The sequence below is a fragment of the Tetrao urogallus genome (genome assembly GCF_951394365.1).
Source record: "Tetrao urogallus genome assembly, chromosome: 9".
NCBI lineage: Eukaryota > Metazoa > Chordata > Aves > Galliformes > Phasianidae > Tetrao > Tetrao urogallus.
Genome location: NC_136822.1, coordinates 8,263,821 through 8,286,558, shown reverse-complemented (window position 1 = coordinate 8,286,558; position 22,738 = coordinate 8,263,821). Strand labels below are relative to the sequence as shown.

Here is a 22,738-nt window from a genome sequence, read left to right as displayed (position 1 = left end):
TAGTAATAAACTGGATGCAACAACATATGAACCGTTGTTTCTTAATCTCACACCGGGTATACAGATATTAAAGAACCTCATCTCCCTCCTATAAATTGGAGCGAGACATGCAGTGAAAGGGAAATGGTTTCTCTAATAGCCATTCCACTGGTCTCTCTGGGAATATTTTTAGACCAAATACTTCATTCTACTCTAATTAGTGCTCTGAGTAACCTCTTCACACTGCACACTGCTGTGGAAAAAAAAACCTTAAACACTGTTTATCACTAGCAGTGATGCCCAACTCACTATTTTGCATTCTGCAGCCATGCTGTTTTTCAAGTTTATTGTACTAGGGTTAACTGCATGTTGAATGCAATGTTCACTTCAAGTAACTTCTACTTCAGGCGGTCTAAAAAACAGAAAGAGATTTTCTTAAGTAATTTTGTCCACTGTCTAGTCACTTTCAGTATCATCAGCTCTTGGTTTGTGTGTTTTAAATGGCCAGTTCATTTAAAACTTCATTTAAAACAAGTTCAACTTGTCTGCAAGGTTTGTATATCAATATAGATCCTGATTCAGGAATGAAAATGAGTTTTAATATTTCCTGCTGAGAACGCTGAAGGAGGAACAATTCTGCCAACAAATTTCAAGCATGGTTTCTAGCATTTGGTTTGTGTTCATATCATGTGGACAATATTCAGACAGGTCCCTATTAACATCTGAAATGAACAGTCTTGAGAAAATGTGAGAAGTTCCTTCTGTGACTGCTGAACAGGTGTGGAGCAGGGCACAGTTCTATCAGTCAGACTGAGGAATGCATGGGGAAGGCTTGTAGATGTCTGTCCCCCAGGATGGCCCCATTTGCTCAGGTCCATGACAGTCCTAGCTAAAGCACCTCTGGTTCCACACTGATAAATCTGATGTGGCACCTCAGCTCTGTGCTGCACTTCATTGTGACAATGTATCCCCTAGTTCTAAAGCAAAACTGCACAAAAGAGTTCCAGAGACTCCACTCTGCATCCACAACTAGGGGCCTTTTGCCATTGCTCTAAAGCCACTCAAATGCTGACAGGGGCTAGCAGCCTACTGCCAAGGTAGGGAACTCATGGGCATATGTCTAAGTGCTTTACTGGACTCGAGCCAGAGGATTTCAGCAACCATTAAAAAAGCTTGTTGCAATCAGAGGGCAGCACGAAGACTGAATTCAGCAGATTATTCAGCTAGCTACCTATCTGCTCTGTAGATTTTAGTTAGGTTAAGCATGAAAGTGTTCATAAGATTCAGTTGCTATATTTCACTGAAAAAACTTCTGTGGTATTATTTGCACACCTTCAAATGACAATTTCCTCAGACCATGCCATTTTATGAAAAACACTGCTCACAAAGAGCCTGAACCAGGAGCCAGGCACTGATGTACAGAGCCAGTAGTGAGTGGCTGGTCTGCTGCGTGTCAGCCTCTGGTCATGTCCCCTGCTATGTCACCCACAGCAGCCACGAGACTCCCAGCAATCCCAGTGGTAGGGAATGAACCAGTGTGGCCAGTTGCACTGGGAACAGCATTACTGGACTCTCAGGTTTTAAGCTGAGTCCTGACACTGCCAGCAAGATGATGTGGACATAAGCGAGCAGACAGCCCCTAAAGGACAACGTTAAGGGTGACCATTTTAGGAGAAAATATCTAACAGAAATACAGGCTCTCTAGTCACAAATACGACTGTCTTAAAATTATGTACTTAATTTTTTAAGAACTCACATAAATGACCTGTTTTCCAAAAACTCAACAAACTGCTGTCATCCTAGCTAAATGTGCAGAAGCTTGGTTGCTTGCATTTGGGGCAGAGAGCGTTGGATTTCACTCAACAAAGCAGAATGCTGAGAAGAGACAAGATTTTATGGAAATATTTTCCATCAGTTTTATACCAATGTGTTATTGCTTTCTATATTCTCCAGAAATACAGCAGCTCTGCACAATTTTTATTTTTGGATCTTAACGAGAAGAGTTCTTTTATTTATCCAAGGAAGACTTCATTCTGCCTATCCTAATCTTAATTCAAAAAAATACTCTGGCTGTCACTTACATTGGAGAAGCTTCTTATCCTGTCACAGTCTCTTCTTTGCACATGAAAAGAGAAATATTGCTTATTTGCTACAGCTGCCAAGAAGCACGTTTTGAATTAAACAAGGCGATGTGACAGGCTGAGAGTAATCACATGCAAAAAAAAAAAAAGAAAAAAAAGAAGAAGAAGAAGAAAACATGCATATTGGAAAAATAAATCCCGTTATCATCATAGTGGCCTGGCTGCGCTGGTCTCCTAAAAAAGAAGAGTAAGCTGAAATATAACTTGAAATTATGAAACCTTAGAAGTGGAATAAACTATATATGATTCTTTCACTTACAGAAAATATTCAGGGCTTCATCTGCAGGAGCCACTCCATGCCTAAATAGCACAGCCGCATGTCAAACCGAGCGGTTTTCACAAAGGAAGCCTCCATGCAACTCAGTGTTGCCAGGTATCAAGAGGCCAAAAGCTTAGCAGTACTCAAAACCAAACAAGATGAGAAAAAACATCTCTGCTTTAGGTGGGGTCTGTTTTAAGTTAGGATTTGTTCTGAACCATCATGTTTCAGGTCTATGTCAACAGCTAAGGCAATGAAATAAGGAATAAACACTGGCAGTGCTCTTTTCTTCAGCAATTCTTTCTGTTTTTCTCTGAAGCTTTTGGCACTGGTAGCCATCAGTCTTAGGGCCCAGGACCAAAAGGACAATTTGGCAATTCTGTTGTTCCATGTGGCAGCAATGCTGCTGCAGAGAGATCGTGTGTGTCTGCGGTCAGGCTCTGCGATGGGGTGGAGCAGCACACTGGAGATCACACACCTGGCTCATGGCACAGTAGCTCAGTCCTCTCAGTGCACAGTGCCCAGTACTGCTCCAGGCACTGCCTGGGGACAGCCTGTGTGCTGACCGACCACAGACAACCAGTGTAGGTAAGCTCTGAAAGCATCGCATGCTGGCCTGGACTCGTTGCACTGACTACCCAGTAGTGTATACCTCTAACATCACCTTTAGTTGCCTTAGCTTGGAGAATCCTTGAGGATTTAGTAATGCTGATATTGCCTTATTAGAACAGTTAGTTTGGTGGGAGTACTGAGTCTTCTTTGGGTGAAGTAGCCCTATCCAGTGTGAACTGATGCTGTGCCCCTGCTTCCTTCTTGTATCAATGAATGTGACTTGCACCTTGCACCTTGGGCTTTGCAAGCATCTCTGAATTCCCAAACAGCTTGAACTTAACTATCATTACTTTTGCAAATCCACCACAATACTAACCAGTAATTCCAATGAACAGCAGATATTTACTCCCTTCATGATTATCTGCAACGTTTTCAGCTTGAATACAAAATGGGTTGGCGGACTGACAAGCTAATGGTGATTCAAAAACAGTGCAGAACTGAGCAGCATCTGTGAGATACAAGAAGCAGTGCAGTGCCTGTCTTTAGCAGCAGGTGGCAATGCAAAATACTGCTTCATAGTTGCAGTTAGAAAAAAAAAAGAGGCAACATTCCAGAAAATACTCTTCAAAGCTCCTGGAGTGAAGTTATCACAACCTTCTGTTCCACAGAACTCATTTGGCTGTTTGCTAGAATTGCAATGACTTTCTTAAAGGGCAGCATGCCCCCAAAGCACTTCCACTGATTTCCCTGAGAAACAGTAGGATGACACAAAATAAAAATTTGTCTTTACAAATTGTGGGGCAGATGAGAGAACAATTAACCATTAGGTTCAGTGATACCCTCTGCTTTTGACAGGCCGTGCTCACTCAAACACAGTGACCAAAATTTCAAGATCCTGTTTGGAGATGGCTTATTTCCCCTCAGACCTTACCAGCAGGTGCAGAGAACACACACACACACACAAAAAAAAGAAGGGTACTCACTTAGATTCTCTCCAGTTCCTCAGCTGAGCAGCCTATTGAACACACATTATTTCTGTTTTACCACAGAGCATTTCAACCTCATTTTCTTTATTTCAACAGTGTCTAACAAGTGCCTGGACCAGTGCAAACTAGGAGGTAGGCAGGACACTGTGGTACTGTGGTCTTTAAAGGACAACCTTTTTTTCCTTGTATCTATGCTGTTGGAAAGAGAACAGTGATGATGACTATACTAGGGATTGCCCTGATTTTATTTGATCTTGTGGTAAATCTAAGTTCCAAATTCCTAGCACATCTGAAACCAGGACACACAGAATCACTTTTTTGTTGATTTCAGAGACCATTTATATCCATACAGATGTATTGAATCTCTTGCATTCTGCTACACTTCTAATTTAATTGCAAGGAATGAACTGTCATAGTTCATGTATAAGTTCATTGATGAGTACTGTATAGAGCATTTTGAATGTACTGCCCCACCAATTAAAGGTAAACCATGTTCTCAGGCAGCAGCTAGAGATACAGGGGGAAATATTCGTGGCAGATGAGAGACAATATTCATCAAATGAAATGTCATAAAAACTGTGGGGAAGGGAAAATCATGATCAGCTCACAAATTTTCTTCATAAAAGAGGAGTCAAAACTCAGCCAATGAATATTTTTATAATATTTCTTACCATGAGTCTTTGAAAGTCTTAGTTATGGAGCAGAAAGTCACAGTAAACTAAATCAAGGCATGATTCAACAACTATTACAGTTTGCAGATGCCAAATCAAGATTGAGGCCAAAATGTTTTGTCTGCTTTTGGAGATCAACCAAGTCTTTAAAATAAAACTTATGTAGAAAGGCTGAGCAGAAGTGCCGTGTTTTGCTAAGAACTCACTCTTTAATTTTCATTTCCTTTCTGTCCATACTGTCATCCAGAAGAAAAGAAAAGACTGCTACACACCTTTAGTTTAGTTATGAGATGTCCTGATGCTTTGATGTGGTACCTGTAAACCCAGTCTTTTACCTGTTTCAGCACTGATGATGCTAAAATACACTGGGAAAAGAATTCTGAACAAAACTATGAGCAAAGCTGGAAAATGTCTAGCTACCAGAATGCTTTGTGAGAACAGATGAGTAAACAAGGTAAAATAACCTGCACTACAGTCATGAGATTTGCAGAAGAGATATTTTTGCTCCTGCAGGCAGGACTGTTTGGGGGGCATACTGCAGCAAGAAAAGCTAGACTACACAACTGTTGCAAATGCTACTTCTCATCAGTAAAAGCTGCTCAAGTTACCTACTGAGTTTCTGGCGTGATTTCCAGCAAGGAAGGGAAAATGTGAGTTCTATTATCTCATAGGGAAGCGATGCCCTGGTTGAGGGCTGGGTACCTCTGCTATCAGCAATGTAAAGACAGATGTCTGCCACTGAAAGCCCAGCGCACCACTCCTGAAGGAACAATGTCTTGTTTGAGTAGCTCCTTCATCGCCTTATTTTCACTGAAGCTACAAGGCTCCAATAGTATATATGGCAAGTGTTTTTAAAGTGGGTATTTTCCACAGCCCAAGCAATAAGCAATAACGTTATTATTCTAAGTGAACCGTCAAATGTCAAAAAGTGACAGTGCAGTCCTTATCCAAGAGCTATACATATCTATTTAGATGTAGATTCATTTAGCAGTTGTGTTTGTAGTCAATTTATAGAACAGGATGCGTTATTTTCCACAGCTTACAGCAATTCACTATTTTATACATATGAAATAGGATTGATAAAATGGATATGAATTTGAGACTTCTGAAACCCACTGTCAGTTTTCTAAGCATTCATGAATAGGCATAAAGAACAGGCTGCTGTGTCCACTCACTTAGCACATCAAGAAGACAGCCGTGTTTCTGTAAGGTATGTTTCTGTTACTGTCTGTGAACTCTCTGAGTTGTCTTCTGGGGAGTGAGAAGGATTTTTTGGCATAGAATCCCTCCTCAATGTCAAACAGTATTTTTAAAATTCTTTTAAAATAGCTGAATGGCAAATGTACAGGTTTATATTTCCTGCCACCATCCCAATCCTGTTCCAGTAGAGTGCACAAGCAAACAGCACAATACTTATTTCTGCAGCAGCTAATGGGCATATTCTAGAAGACATTTGGAAGTCTGAAGAATCCAGACGCTTACTTACCTCTCTAGAGACGCCTCAGCTCACAAGGAGATTCGTGAGACCTTCCCTGCTCCGCTCTTTGACGTACCTGAGCTGTTGCTTCCAGCCAACATGGTTGGACTGACAGAGGATCTCCCCAGCCTGCTGGAGACCATGGGTGGGCCCGGCGTTCCATCCCATTCCTGAGCTTTCCCTGGCTCCCTGGTAGAAGCTGTCCCATGGTGGCCTCCCCTCTCTTTGTTTTCCAGCTTTGGTAGTGGTTCAGTGCTGTGACTTCTGATCTTCAGTTCGTCCAGCGGTTCTACAAGAATACACACATGCCCACTTCATTATGGAGTGCCTGCTAATACCGCCCACACTATATTGCAATCCTTGGTTCTACATGACAGTTATTATTAACCAACTATAAATCTTTTAGGGGCAATTTATATCACTATTTTTACCATTTAGGCCAAAAATCTATAGTTTATGTTGGTTTCAACACACTTCTTAATTAAAACAATACATAGTGTAGGAGATCAGTAAAATGTGACTTTCCTCTTAGTACTTCAAATGCCAGGAAAATATTTCTGAAAATGATATCCTATCAAATCATGATTTTATTAACAATTTGAGAAAATAATTCAATTGTTCTCAGATGTCATTTCTGAGGGAACAAGTTCTTCTCCAGGTACTTTCTAAGGAAATTGTCCCCTATGGCAATTTTGTACAAACAACGTATCTGTATTCTTTCCTACAAAGCACACAATCCACAAAACTGTCCAGTGCTAATATTTCAGGTGTGCTCAACACTGTAACCTAGGGAATAAAATTTCACTTGGTTGAAAATCCTTGAAGTGATAAAAAGACTTTCTGCTTCAAACACCATGAGTCAATACAAGGAGAAGAAATTCAAAAAACAATGGAATGTTTTTTCAAGTGAAGCAGTGCTGTCTGCTTTCTTCATGGCTGGTGATTTTGTTTCTTTCTTGAGACCCTGATTTCTTTTCTTGCAGGTTGAGCAGTGCAATGGAGAAACAATTCCTGATCACTTCCATCCGTAGAGGTGAAGAATTCACAGAAAAAACTATGTACAGAAGAAACATTAGCGAAGTCATAACAGCTAATTATTGTGTTAGTTATTGAAAGTTTGCTTAACTGTTTAATTCCTTAAACATCAGAATTACTGACTTGGGGATTTTACATGTCATATTTAAACCCAAAGACATCCTTACATGATACACTCAGTTCTAGTCATCCAGATTTATAAATATAACTCTTAATGTACCTTTATTTCAGCATGTATCCACAGTCTTGGAATTTACAATTGATACAGATAGAAAATCTTCCCTTGAGCCTCATCTCAAAATCTTTTCGTGGCTGCAGAAGGCATTCCAAGACTGGGGAAAGCCAAGTGGAGGGAAAATGCCAGGAGCCATTCACAGGCAAGAGGTGACAACAGCCCCCGGGAGATGCACGCTTCTCCTGAACTGGACTGGGTCTCAGCATTGCCAGAGATGCAGTACCAAAGCTTGCCTCAGTAACTCCTTCCTCTCCTAATCAACCCCCTGGCCAGAGGAAGCCGAGACTATCCAACAGGAACTGCCACTCAGATGGCGCAGCCCCAGAAAAACAAGCCACGTTCCTCCCCGCGCTGTTTACCCTTGCTACAGGAAACAGTGGTAGAGGCAGTATTTGATCTCTATAGGGGATGAAGGAGACCTCCCCTATAAACAACAGCAACAAAATCTCCTATTTTGACATTGAGTTTCTTGTCATTCCAGTCTGAGGATGAACTTGATGAGCAACAACAGCCATTCTGGAGTTTCCTCAAGGAAATACTGGAAGAAAAAGATCTAACTCTACATACAGTGCAATATGTAATTGTTAATACATTTAATGAGTTACTATCAGAACTGAAAATTTGTGATATCACAACCTCACAAGATATCACAACCTTGAAGATTTTTAAAAATTACTCACAGTAGTAACATTCCATCAGAAAACTGAAGAATGATCCCAGTTTAGCAAGTTCCATAAGCAGCACTCAGTGACATTTTATGAGAAAGACCTTAAAATCAAACCACTTCCTTGAACTTTTAGGTCACTTACCTACTTTAATGTATGCAAACAGACAACAGAATGAAAATCCAAACTGTTTGTTTTCCTGTTTGGTAACCCCAGCAGGGTACGAGGCTGAATAACAGTCTGTACCAATATAACATGACATCTGCCTTTCAGGGACCTTTGCTATGAGCTGTCTGTAACACAGCTCTGTGACAGCATAAAGGGACTTGCTAACATAAAGAGTTGTGCAAAGAAATGCTTGGCCCAAATTACAACTAGATTTGTACTGTTTTAGTTACCAACAAAAAGGCAACAAATATTGTTACTGAACCTTTATCTACCAAAAATAATGATGTACTTTTTCACATAAAAGACGTATGCATTTCTAATTTTTTTCTTTTTATCAATAAAATGCACTTTTCTCAGATACTGTGGGAAAAGGAGACATCAGAACAAAATTTCAAAACGTTCTGGAACTGCACACAACCATTTCCAGACTAATACAGGACTCCATCTAGCCTGCAACTCTTACCATCCAGCAAAACTAAGACAAAGCCAAAAGAATAGGAAATGCTTTAAAAAAACACCGAATCTGGCCCTAACCACACCTACTAGCTCAGCACATCATACAGCAGAATTAATTTACTGTGTCACTCAGCTGCTGCCAGGAATGCTGTGATTACCTCAGTGAAAACCTTGCCTGTGCACTTCCCATTGACACTACTTGAGCACCAGCCCTTGAAATCTCAGGTGCTCGTGCAGTCAGCCCTTAACTACGATGGAAACACTCAGGTTGAGTGTGGAGCTAAGGACGTGTCCACTTCAGCTTATTCAACAAGAGAAGCATTTGTACTTGGTGCTTGATAAAAATGATTTGTGCATGCTTAGCTTTATTATCAGCTGAATCAAAGTACAGCAGGACTCTGCAAACAGCTGGAAAGTATGGGAGTATTCAGGATAAATAAAGAGTTGGCTTATAGTCTGTTTCTTTATAAGGTGCAGAAAATCGGTCTTCAGTTGGCTGTCTAGACTTTGTAAATTTAAATTCTTTCTGGAGGATTTTCAGTTCTCAGTTTATCTGAAAAGTAATATATTCTAAAAATGAAAAGCAGATTTAATCAGATTATAATGTCAAGCAACCCGACACGAAGCCTGAATCATTATTATTTGGTGATCATTATCAGTAACACTGATACACACAGCCTGTCAGTGTTTTATATAGTTTTCTATAATATTACTTTCCTGCTTCCTTCAGAATATATTAAAAATTTTTCAAAAATTGTAATATTTCCCGTTTACTCAAATCGTTTGTGGGTGATTTTACAAGAATTTCAGCTTCCTTAATAGCTGTCAATGGGAATCATACTTCAAATTCAATAAATAATCACAGTGCTAGTTCTTGCTTGATTAAAAGAGTATTTCACTTCCACCATGTCTGTTGGCAGCTCCAGGAATTCAAAAGCTCCTCTCCACGTCATGGAGCAACACTGAGACCCTTTGGTGACTCTCACCATCACTTGGCTGATGGATGTTTCCACGCTGTTGACTACTCTGCGCTGCAGATGCAGCCCTACAGAGCAAGCTCAGTGGCACAGATTACTGTCTCTCATAAAGACATGTTCATTACTTTATATTTTCACTCATGCTGATAGGCACGAGGCATTGGCAGAAAGCAGAATATGGATGTAGCTCCTGGCTGCTGTTACCTGTGGGTGGTGACCTTTTCACAGACTGAAATCAAACTGGAACATTTTCAATGGACCAACCCTCTAAAATAACAACAGCAAGATTTAAAAGGCCACTTTATTCACACTGATTCCATACTAAAAAAAAAACCTCTAACTAGTCACATGGAAGCTTGTATTCTCCTGGAAGATAACAGTAACTGCCACACAACTTTTATTTATTTTTTATTCAAAAAGTGCAGCAACACCTTGGATGTAAGGTACTTCCAGCCGTTAAAAGCCTTAATTTGGAGTTAGGAGATATTGAAGCTTGATGTTATGCTGGGAATTCAGTGTGTCATATGATGGCCACAGGCAAATCTTTTTACAGTCAAGTGCTGTATTTTGAAAGCTGAAATTGTTATGGAAAGCATCTTCATTGTTCAATAATTCGTAAGCCGAAATAGTACATAAAAATGTAAATTTCAAGAAATAATTCACTGCTTTAAATATTTATGGATACAGTTGGCTGAACTGCCATAAAGGCGCTCGAATGTTTCAAGCACTTCCAGGTGTCACTGTATTTCAGTATTCAAAGACATGCATTTTCCTTATTTATTTCACCTAAGTCTCAGGCTTTTCAACTTCAAGAATAAGATGATAGCTAACGTTATATATGAGAACATATTTTATTTATTATTGATGTGCACCATTTCCCCTTTATGAAGGATCCCCTAATATCTGCACACCTGGCAATGGTGGTTTGCGAGCTTTGGGATTGGAAGTCTCATAAATGATACAGAAAGGGAGAAACAATTTGGATTAATCAGCTGTAACTTAGACCAAAACAAACAGAAAAGTACAGCTAAGGAAAACATCTTACCTGAGAAGCAATCATTCAAATGAATATATTCTCTATGGCCAGTCCGCCACTTAAGTTCTTAAGCACAAATTAATTGCAGGTCCTGATGGCCTCTAAGAACAATGCTGGGTAATAAACAGCAGAACCTGCATTACTGTTTGCGGCTTTTGGGGGGGTGGGGAGGAAAGGAAGAAGTGCAATTGTCTTAAGAAACTTTAAATGAGGGTTGCTGTCTGCCATCTTTGTCAGTTGAGATGAAATGTATAAGCTATTCATCCATGCATTATTCATTTATTCTTCTTCTGTGTGTTTGTTATAAACCTAAATAAATAATACATCATTCTAGGCAGAACTCATATAGCTTGGGAAGTAAATGGTGCTGCTCACAAGGTCTACAATTCAGCACATGCAAAGCAAGGACGGTCACCTGGGACGCATGTTGATGCAGGGACCAAGAAGTACTGATCATTCCCAACGCATCTCACCTCGCACCCTACAGGGTGGCACAGCCTGCCTGGAGAGCATCACCAAGGGCACACTTGGCTACCGCAGGGATGGAGATGGGGGATTAGGCTGTAACCTGCACATGAAGAGTGGAGCCACCTCAGAAACGTCCCCGGCTTCTACCCCTTTCCCTGTTCCATCCCCCAACTCATGGCACAGGGAAAAAGCCACCACGGCTCCAGCAGCGCCCCATGTATTACAGCCCACGTGACAGCAGCACCTGCCCATCCACTGCAGACATGGTGTGTTGAGTAGTGCTAAGGCCTTGAGGAAACCCCAGTGTGGCAGTTTCTTCTTCCCACACACCGGGAACTTCTATTTATCTGTGTTACACATTCAAAAATAGGTTCTGTCTTATAATGGCTTTCTTGATGTGTGGTTGCCTGATTGGTACAGCTGTAAATATATTACAACCTCTGGCAAAGAAAACAAACAGGCTATTAATACCACACACAAGGAACATGGGTAATGCTCAGTGCATAAGCCATTTTTTTCCAAAAAACAGAAGTATATTATACTGCCAATGAAAGACATTTCCTCATCTTTATTAACTACAGTGGTTTGTCTATTCTGACTTCATCTGCTTGCTAATTAGGCAGAAGTTTGCTTTGCATATCAATTTTTAATACCCCTTTTTACAGTTAAGTGAGAGTTGCAGCAGCCAGCTTGTTCAATTAAAAGCAGCTCTGACCTAGTTCCATGCAAAATCAATAGAAAGCCTGAAAGAGTCTCACAAACCATCTAACATTTAAGGAGACATGGCTGAAATGCGTCCCAGAGCTTACTGAGCACATGCTCCTGTGAGAAGCGTGGCTTTTGGGCTTTTGTTTTCAGACAGTGAAATACAGATGAGAGCACTTCTGCCTGGCACAGAGCTGCAGAGATCAGCCCTGTCTGCTGCAGGCCTCAAAGTGGGGGAGGGAGGGACTGCTGAGGAAATTTGGCTGATATTCCATGGCTATCCAGGGCTGTTAAGTGGGCAATCCTCATTAGAACTAGAAGATAGGAAGAGACAAAGCCCACACTGCAAATAACTGCAGACTGAGAAAAGAAGGAATAGATTTATGAGAAAATGTCAACCAAAGCTTTAGAACGCAAAACATAAAGGACTACAATTTAAATATAAAACAGAGATTTTGGAAAAGCATGAAAATACTATAAAGGGAGACAGAGATATTCTCACATGTTAAATATATTGAGTAAACATATTACTTCCCATTAAGCTCCAGAATTTTCTGAGGAACAGTTAGGGGAGCAAGTAATCATAGTGTCACGAAGGTTGGAAAAGACCACTGAGATCATCTAGTCCAACCAGCGCAGCCCCACCATGCCCACGGAGCCGCGTCCCTCAGAGCCACATCTCTGTGCTTCTTGTGACTCCATGGACAGTGAGCTCCCCACCTCCCTGGGCAGCTGTGCCAGTGCCTCGCCACTCTTTCTGAGAAAAAATTATTCCTGATATCCAACCTGAATCCCCCCCAGTGCAACTTGAGGCCATTCCCTCTTGTCCAAATATTTGACAAAAATTAAGATCACTAGGATCTAGATTAATTAATGCCACTTTAAGTTTCAACAAGTGGCATTATCTGCCACTTAAAAGATGAAGTTTTAGAAGTTCTCTCTTTTAAGACGCACATTTAATATTGATGTTACACTGTAAGAGAAGAAATCTGTGATTTAGTGAATTATCCTTGTGACTGAATAAAATATAGGAAAACCTGTTTATAATCTCACATAATGAGAGTCTTTCAGCAGGTTTTATTTTGCCACACATTACAGAAGTGATGACAACGTAATACCTCCTGTTTCCAGTGGGGTTATCACTACGGTTAGTTCTGATCCTGCCCTTGATCTTTCGCATGTGCCTATTCTGATTTACACCACATCCTTTTGCAGTATTTGGAGTATACACATTGTTTTACAACTGTATTACCAAGACAATTAAAAATCAACATCCTGGGATTCTCATCGTTAAATACAATCGCATTCTTGAAAAATATATTTCAGCACTCAATCAATAGATTTATATTTACGTCAGAGCAGTCACAACTACGTAATTAAGCAGAAGAACATATTCTCTGATGTTCACTGAATATGTGTCTTTTTATGCAGCTATCAGAGCTGGCTATGTTATAAGCTGGTGCCTTACACTCAAGAGAACCTCGACATAAACCTGTTCCCCAATGCTTTCTTGGGCTAAAACCTAACACAAGAACATCTTGTGATCCCCACCGTACAAAAAAACCTCATAAGACTGAATAGGCAGTTAAACTGTGAACGTGAATGACATTTGCTATAAAAAATGGCCTGTTATTAGTCAACCCTTAATTAATGATTTCCTTCCCAACCCTGTTCATCTCACTGCATGTTCATTCCATTATTCAGGTTCTTAGATCTATAGCTTCCATGTTTTGGAGAGGAACTGATGGTTCAATGGTCACTGCACATGTCCTAGCACAGTATGACAAGAAATCAGAAGGCAAGGGTCAGCCAAAGAAGCTAAAATATGCAGACACTTTAAGAAAAATGTTTTTGAAGGAAGTTCGTGACCTTAAGTTTTAAAGCTTCTCTCCAAAAGTGTCAATCTTTAGTAGAACTGCTGACTATCAAACATGTCAACACTTTTTTGGTCAGGTTTTCTGCTGAAAAACAACCTCTGAACTGTACCAGCAGTTCAAATACAGAGTTTTTCCTTTGCTTGACTACTTAAATTCCTTCTAGAGCACAGCTCTTCACCACATTCAGTAGGAAATGAAAATTACAGAATGAAACTTCCATGCCATTCTGTCTTTCCATGTTTTTAACAGAGTTAATCATTTTAGACTCTCCTCCCTTTCTAATTGCAGGTTTCATTTTGTGATCTGGTTTTCACTCTTGCTAGCTAAGCTACTGTTAAGCCATGGCAGCACAGACTTCAGATCCCAAGGAAATAAGCAGAATGACAGATGGCCTTACATAGCTCTGGCTGATGCCCATGCTTGCAAGACATTATATTATTACTTTAGGAATTGCACAGCAAGTGTGTCTGTATGTTACAACGCATATAAATAAGAATAAACTACTCAAATACTGTCCAAGCAGGAGAATAGCTGTAGATTTCTTGGACTAAGGTCTACAGCCATTTTACTGCTTGGGTAATGTACATGAATTATGAACTTAAGTCACACACAAAAATGAAGACATTTCCATCTCCAGAAAAATTACAAATACAGTTTATCTTTTTCACAGGAATAGTAACAAGAACGATAGTTCTCCTTACTCATTCTTAAATGCCAGATAAGGTGCTAATTGCACGTTACTGTTTTAATAAAGAAAAAAGAATACCATGAATAGATCATCCTGTTCAGAGGAATAAAAACCTGAACCTTCATATAAAATGGAATGTAAATGAATCTACCTTTTACATGCATTATCATTTTGGCAATTATTTCATCAGTGTTTCTCTACTTCTTACTTTATGTATACCCACACTGTTTATACACTCCTACAGTTCAAGGGTTCAATATTTGATTCAAAGTTATGCATAAACCCAAAGAAAGCAATTTCCAACTCTGCAATTTCTCTTGTTATTGACAGACCCACAGAAAATTAAGGACAGCACAAACACTGTTTCTCAGTACAGAGTTTAAAAAATGTTAAGACACTACTATGAGTAGATGAGATAATACACTGACAAAAGATGTGCAGCATAGGCAGTTCATACGCTATTTTTTCTTAGCCTTTGCTTTATTCACTGCTACATGCTCTATCTACAAATGCCCTGATTTGCAGAGTGGTTTTGCAAGGAACAACAACGTAATACAACGATAGGATCTCCCTTGCCATAATGTATAATGGGATCCCCTGAAGTACGTCTCGTCTCATACTTCAAGGACCTTTGTATTGGACTTTTAATGATGGGTTTTTAGAACTTTGCTCGCTCTGCCAGGAATTGAATCAGATAGACATGCCAGAAAATCTGTTTTTAAAAATGGATATATAAGCCACTGAGCCCAAGAAATTGTCAGTCTTTGTTACACAGATCAGCACGGTAAAAACACTTTAAGAAACACCAAGAAAAGCAGTCAGCAGTATTAGAGGATTTTAGAACTGAGGGAAGAAACCTTGTTCTTTCCTTTATTCCCCTCCAAATTCCCACCATTTTCTCTTAAAATTATATAGTTTCTAGAGCAAGAACTGTTTCACTGCAAGTGAAGATAAAGCATTTACTTAGATTCCCTCTATTATAAAGAGGCAATGGTGGCAGCTTAAGAGACCTTGAAACAGGTTTCTGATCGCAAGCTAGCACGCAAAGAATTTTCTTGTGAACTCGAGCAGCTACCCTGGCTGTGATGTAGATATTTCAATTTCTGGGGCATGAGGGGAACCAGATTTTGTGAGCAGAAGTGATTTTTTTGTTCATGGTAAATTTGGGTGAAATTGTTAAGCTTTGCTCTTTTGAAACTTGCACAGTGTTTCTCTTTCCTAACGCTTGCAGTCCTGAGACGGTGGTGGTGGGTTTGTCTGGGGGACTTAGGCCATTTTTCTAAACAACTGTGATCTCATTCCTTGTCATTTAGTTTGAGCAGACTGAAGTGCTCTGTCTACATATCTACCTGTGGAAAATGCCAAATGTGCTTAAAAATGCTTCATGAACAGTGTGCTTCATAAAAAAACAAGCAGAAGAAATGCAGACTTTCCTATTTAAGGTCTCTAGTTTTACTTTCAGAATTTAACAATTAAAATTTACTTGAATTCTAGATTTGAAAAAAATCTGATTCTTAAATTAAGAAAAAAATTCAATTCAAGATAACAGCACTTGTTTGTAAAAACAAATTCTACAAGATGCAGCACATGCCTTGAAAAGGGAGCTTTGTACTGCCAGCTGGATGGTCCCACCCTATCATGGCTACATCTAGAGACACAGCCAACACCAAAAGAGGTGCAAAGTCACCAGCACCTGTATCTGATTCACTCTTATAAACTCACTTTCTCCCCTTTGGAAAGCTAACATGCACAGAAACCCTTTTTCACATGTTCAAATTGCAGTTCCCACTAAAAACTGCTAAATCTCCAATTGTTGCAGCACATGGTATGATTTTGGTGAGGCACTCTATAGAAGCTGAGTGCCTGATGCCAGGTATTTCCTCTAGCGTGACAGTCCATATGATCTTCAAATACATTATCTCCACGTCAGTTTAAAGATGATCAGACAATCCTGCAGCACCTTCATAGGGTATAGTTTCAACACATTTCTGTTTAGTACAACCATGCACTGCTTTAACTGACAGAAATGAAACATGGCCTTGTATCAAACTCAGAAGCCCCAGGTAGGAGGATGTTGATGAGCATGTGGAGTGAGGACAGCCACCTGCCCAGGAGCTCTGGCCATGTCCTCTTCATCTGGTGCTGCCCACTTGCTGTGCTGCTGCCCTTCAGCATGGCTATGCCAACACCCAAATACAGGCTATGCAAATGAAACTGCATCATTCCTTCACGTCAAAGTCATTACATTCCTACCTTTTCCCTTAGTTCCATCAGAAAAGGGGTACTCAAATGTCCTACATGGATTCTGCCTTTCCTAAACATGCTGTGAAAAATTTTAACAAATTCTGTTTTTTTATTTCAGTGAAGGCAATATCTACTTATGGAAAACATTGCCAGATTGAACATCTCTTACCACTATTACTGAGATGAGCACCCATAAATGGGTCCTGAATTGTGTACTCCCACTTGAAACAAAAAGACAATAAATTCTCCGATTCACCGTTCTGCTGCACAGCTATCCCATTGTGAATACAAGCTGTTCTAGTCACAAAGGACTAATCTATTTTCTTGAAATCAGAGACACAGATGGTGTAAAGTGGAGTAGCTCTTCTGATTTCAGATGTGAAGTAGTGATTTATAACTGCTGGAAATTTGGCCAAAAGGTCAAGATATCTCTCTGGCTTAAAAAGCTTTGTTAGGGAACAAGAAAAAAAATCAATGGCACTCAAAACTCAGGACCTATTATCATTATCCACATCCTTAAGTGCAGCACATGTTGCTTTGCTTACTGGTGACACAGTAAGTAGGTGCCAGTAATCAAATTTAAAGAACCTTCTTCCTTTGTTTTTAACAACTTTTGGACAACCCACATTGTCCGATATGATAAGAAAAACTAGAGAAACTGGCTTTTTTCAGTCTTTCACCTGAAATTATCTTTTACTTGAAATCTAATAAAGGAGCTATTAATTTTTCCTTTTTACTCTTTCCAAGTTGATTTCTTCTTCATAAAAAAAACATGTTGATTACATTGCTATGCAGAAACTGTTCATGCAGTCAAATAATATAAACAGAAGGAATAAATAAGTCCATATACATCAATCAGAAACAGCAGCTGTTTCCAAAAAAATCTGAGCAATTATTTATGAAATTATGTCCTCTTCAATGATTCTGTATATGGTCTTGATCCCAGGAGGACCTGATTTTCTGATGAGCCTAAATTGCTGAATTAGAAGTGGAGACTATGTCACAGTACCAATTAGTAAAAGCACTGCATATCATCTCAAAATGCATGTTTTTTGGTTTTAATAACCAGAAGTAACAAAGACATTCATTCATCTCAAAAATGGAGGGGACATCCCACTTTTCAGTGACTTGAATGATTAAAGGCACTTTAAATAGCCATACTCACTTTTGAGGGAAAGCAGTAAGAAAGCAAATGGCACAGCCTGCATTTCAATCAAGGAATGGTACCTGCCGATTTAGCCATTCAAAAGGGAAGATCCCAAACATTCTATTATCCCTGGTGCTGAGAAGGGGCTGCATCGCTGGCACTCCATGCTCAGTGAGGCAGTAACAGTGCAGTGAAGGTACCTGGAGACACACAGCCTGCTGCAGAGCTGCCATGCATCCTTGCACACGTTTCATTTCTTAGCATCATTGTTCCTCAGCTCAATCCTTCACTTTTGGCATAAACCATGGCAACATTGCTATCCTGCTTCTGAGTGGTCAGCTGATTGGCCTTACCGCCATGTTACAGCTTTCCTTACCCCTTATTTCCTGTGACTGCTAATTGGGGGAACACACTTCAGCTTTAACAAGAGGCTCCAGCTGGCCAGACTGGCTGATATGTACATGTAATGTACATTTAATCCATTACCCACATTTTTATGCTTGGTAATTTAGAGATTACTGGAGAAGGACAACAGGTATGAGTGAAACAGCACTCAGGACCATTCAACTGCAAAACTCTTTTTTATTTTTTCCCCCCTACAAAAGCCTGGTTCCTCAAGGAAGTTGACAAAAAAAGGTCATTCCCATGGTTACACTTCCATTATTTTCAGTTCTGTCTCACAACAGCAATTATTGGCACTCACGCATCAAAACAGGAGCACTCCTTAGTGATGGGCACTGTGTTAAAGAGCTGATACCAGCAGATCAGATAGTTCATGACTTCTGTATCTACAGACGCATGCCGCTCAATATGCACACTTACAAGGGAACATCTGATAAAAGCACTTTATTCCTAAACTTCTTTATATCTCAATAGATAGTAACTCACAAGCAAGAGCTGAGACTTATTCAGGCTTTGACTAAACGCAGTGAACTCCAGTAACAATATATCCTGTCTGTGGTGAATTAAAGCTGATGTTCTCTTACCCTCCTGGCCACTTTCTCTGGCACTAGTGGACAAAGGGAAGGCAACTAAAGTCATCTACCTGGCCTTGTGCAATGCCTTTGACATAGTCCCCCATCATACCCTTATTTCTAAATTGGAGAAAGATGGTTTTGAAGAGTGGACCACATTGTAGATAAGAAATGGTTAGATGGTCAAATCCAGAGGGTTGTGGTCAATGGCTGTAAGTACAGGTGGAGACTGGCCACACGTGGTGACCTTACGATAGGGCAGGTGCCTAGAAATGTCCCGAGCACCCAGCCCACCTTCAGTCCTGCTGGGCACTTTCGAGGCGTTTTGTTGGAACACAAGACATCAAGACCTTGCTAGCCCTACGTGAGACGTCAGAGTCCTGTGAGTGGATTTCGAGCCACCGCGTTCCTTGCTTGAGGAACACCAGACGTCAGAGGTCCTGCCAGAGACACACGAGGTGTCCGTCTCTGGTGGACACAGCACACAAGAAGCGCTGAGAGCCAGAGATGGGAAGGAGAAAGAGCCGGTGGGAGAGAAGGCTGAGGCACCACACAGCTCTTCTGCCTCAGCTCTATGGACATCACTTCCCTGGACTGCGAAAGGAGAAGTGTCAGAAGCAGCTCGAGGTCATCGCTCCATTCCGCTCCACTCAGCCCCGGTGAGACCCAGCGTCCAGGTCTGGGCTCCCCAGTACGACAGAGCCTACCTGGGCACACTGCAAAGAGCCTGGTGAACAGCAGCCAAGCTCTGGGGAGGACAGAAGCATCTCTCCTACGAGGAGAGAGCTGGGACTGCTCCTCCCGCCAAAGAGAAGGCATAGAGAGATCTTTCAATGTCAGTAAATAATGGGAAATCCCAAACTCGGTGATAGGTCTCCTTTTGAGCGATGAAATACAAATTCATCCAGGGATCCTGCTGTAAAGAAAGGACAGCGGGTGTGGATAAGGTCTGCTGGTCAAAAAGGCTGTTTCCAGAACTCGCACCCTCTCACTGCCAGTGGCACTGTGAGGGTCGGGCTGGAAACACTTCCCCGCCTGCTGCAGCAGCACGATCCGGCCGTGTGGCAGCCGCGCCTGAGGTTGGACGGCCACCGCCGACTCGGGAGAGGCTTTCGCACGGCGCTGGGCAGCGGGGCAGCCACGGGTGCCGCCGCGCGTCCTCCGGAGCCGCTGCACGCAGCCCCCTCTGCTCCCCGGCTGCAGCGGCACGATCGGGCTGAGCTGCGGGGCTGCCTTTGGGGCAGCTTCCTTCAGCTCCACCTCCGGAGAGAATGCCGCTGGGATTCTTCTTTTCTGGGTTTGCGCGTTTCGGACGTGTGGGAGAATCTGTCGTAAAGGAGGCGTCGTTGTAAAAGATTTGGTAAAAATGCAAAGAGTTCAAGAGGAGAACTAAGACTTCTAATTGCAGAGGATGAACACAGACATTAAAAAGGTCTCTCGGTCAGTGTGCGCTAACCACAGCTTTGTGATGCAGCTGCAATAAGTTACAAAAACCCCAGTGTTTTCCTGTCCACGAGCAGAGCTTTGTAAGATTGTCAAGAAGAAAATAATTTAGATGTGGAGGTTTAATCACAAACAGAACTACATGAGAAGGATTTTCACTTGACTCATTTCCCAAACTTCTTCACCTGTCAGGCCTGTTTTCTAGCTCTCTGGAAAACACCAACATAAAACAATAATAAGAAAAGATGGAATAAAAGTGGAAAAAAACTTTCAACTATTAACAGCAGGCCTTCAGCCATTTGAAGTTGGTTTTAACTCCCTCAGTCCATGTACACGCTATTTGTCAGTTTATAATAAAATATTTTAGATTCCTAATGCAGCGAGCATCAGCCTGGAACAAGAATCATAACAATCATCCCAATTTGTAATCATTTCAACTGAATTTTCAAAGTAGCATATTCACAGATTTCCTCCCTGTCCGCGACTAAAGCTGGAGAGTGAAACTCTGAAGGCAAAAACCAAGACAAGGTACAAAGCTGTCCAAAGCTCATGAATCAGCACCAAGCTGCCCTGCACTGTGTGAGCGAATCTTTTGTGTCATGGACAGACACATAAGACACACGAAACACACAACAGAGATGACTGTTATGTTCTGCAATTCATTAGGAGGAACGCTTTGAAAATTAGCTCAAAACAGTCATGAAGTTCCAAGGAAGTTTCCTCCAAGGAGGAAACTGTAGTTTTAACAAATGAAAACAACACAAACAGAGAGGGTTGGTCACCCCTGGAAAGCGTTCACAGCCATTTCACCCAGAAAAAAATGTACTGCCTTGGGGTAAGTGCAGTTTAGATACGCACCAGCAGCTTCTCCATGTTTTGCTTTTCAATGTGTGGGTATGCCTACATGCAAAAGCATCAGTTTGATACTTTCCCACAGCGATACACATCTCTGTGGTGCAGAAAACATAGCAAATATCCCCAAAAATCTGTACACTGTTCTCGTCTTCTCTCCCTCTCTTATCTTTATGAAGGACATGGGTAATACAGACAGTGCATACACTGCAAGCAAAGGGACCTTGTTCAACAGAGCACATAACAGTGGGCACACACATCTTCCAAATGCATTAGAACAGTTTGCAGTGTACTACAAGGAAAGCAGATGATGGTGATACCTTTTGAACAGCTTCCCCTTAGCCTTTGAGGCTGACATTTTTTGTAGGGCTCTGCAAACTCTTTGGGCATGCAACCATGTTACCTCACACAGGTACTGATGAATAACAATATCTATCTTTTCTACTTCTTCACAATTTTCATGCTTGACATCTTTCTTCAGTTTTCGGTAGGTTTCTCTCCATTTTTCTGCCTTTCTTTGTCATCATATTCCACATTTTCATTTCTGACTTGGCCTTAAAATTTATTTTCCTTTGTTCTTCTCTCTCCACCTTCATAATTGTGCCTCAATGCATATTTAAGATGCTAACAGCACACAAGAGAACTTTTACTAGAACACAGCACAATAAGTGAACAGCCAATAAAATCTAGATATGCACATCACAACTGCAGCCAGTGGATGCTGAGTGAGCTCAGTAACAGGGCTGAGGCTTCAGCAGAATTTCCTGTCTTTCAGAAAATGTGGCCCTAAGGTCGCAGTCTCCTTTGTATCACTGATTTATCCCAATTTCCCACTAATCTAATCCCAATGAACTCTACAATAATAAAATGGAAGGGGAAAAATAAGGGGAAAATGCCAGAACAAAGAAAATAATACACAAAGGAGGAGTAGGGCAGCTTTAACTCAGAGGAAATAAGCTTTGTGCAGTCTCCTTCCTCAAAAAGAAGCCCCCTCAAAATTGTTACAAACTAAAAGACAGTGAATAAATTCTGAATTTGGACTCAAGTGCAAAATTTCCACAAAGTCAGTTGCAGTAATAACAATAAAGATGAGAGAGAATTTTCTCTGTAACTGCTGCAATATTTTCCAAATACACTCAGCTGAATATAAAATGTAGGATTGTGCTTTTTTGGGGGACTAGCATATGGCAGTGAGAGCTTCAGACAAGTCACAGGGGGCTGAATCTTAGAGGATTCAATGAGATGTGCTCAGAATAATTTCATAGTTAGAAGCACATATTCTTAGTTTCCTAGCACAGTTTTATAAGAGCCACTTAGCTTCTGTTTTGTTTGTTTATTAGCCTCTGGATTCTGGAATTTGTTCTTTATGCTGAAACCAAATTACACTGAAGTGACAAGTATAAAAACATGGCAGTCCCTGCAAGTCCCATGCTATGCATTTGCTCTCCCATAGCTTAAAAAACTAATCCAAAACGGAATTACTTTAAGCTTCCAGTGTGATTTACAGGAGCAAGATTTCTTCAAAACATCTTATGATTAGTCCAGTCTGCGCTTGCTATTCCTACATATTATCACAGTGTATAAACGTGACAGTTTGCTGGATTCTGCATTCAAATCCTACAATTTAGGGTTTTCTTTCGTTCTGTTTTGTTTTATGGTAGATCATTTCAATGCAAAATTGCAGGACATGGAATGTTAGCCCT

At 40.8% G+C, this 22,738-nt stretch overlaps 1 protein-coding gene across 1 annotated transcript in view; it reads right to left on the bottom strand.

The window, feature by feature from the left end:
- The window catches only part of NYAP2 (neuronal tyrosine-phosphorylated phosphoinositide-3-kinase adaptor 2), a gene marked incomplete at its 3' end in the record, with an annotated part of 119,286 nt that overhangs the window by 24,652 nt on the left and 71,896 nt on the right, over positions 1-22,738 (bottom strand). Inside the window, exon 4 of the mRNA XM_079539871.1 lies at positions 6,142-6,354. Coding sequence (XP_079395997.1) covers positions 6,142-6,354 — 213 coding nt within the window. The remainder of the gene's footprint in view (positions 1-6,141; positions 6,355-22,738) is intronic.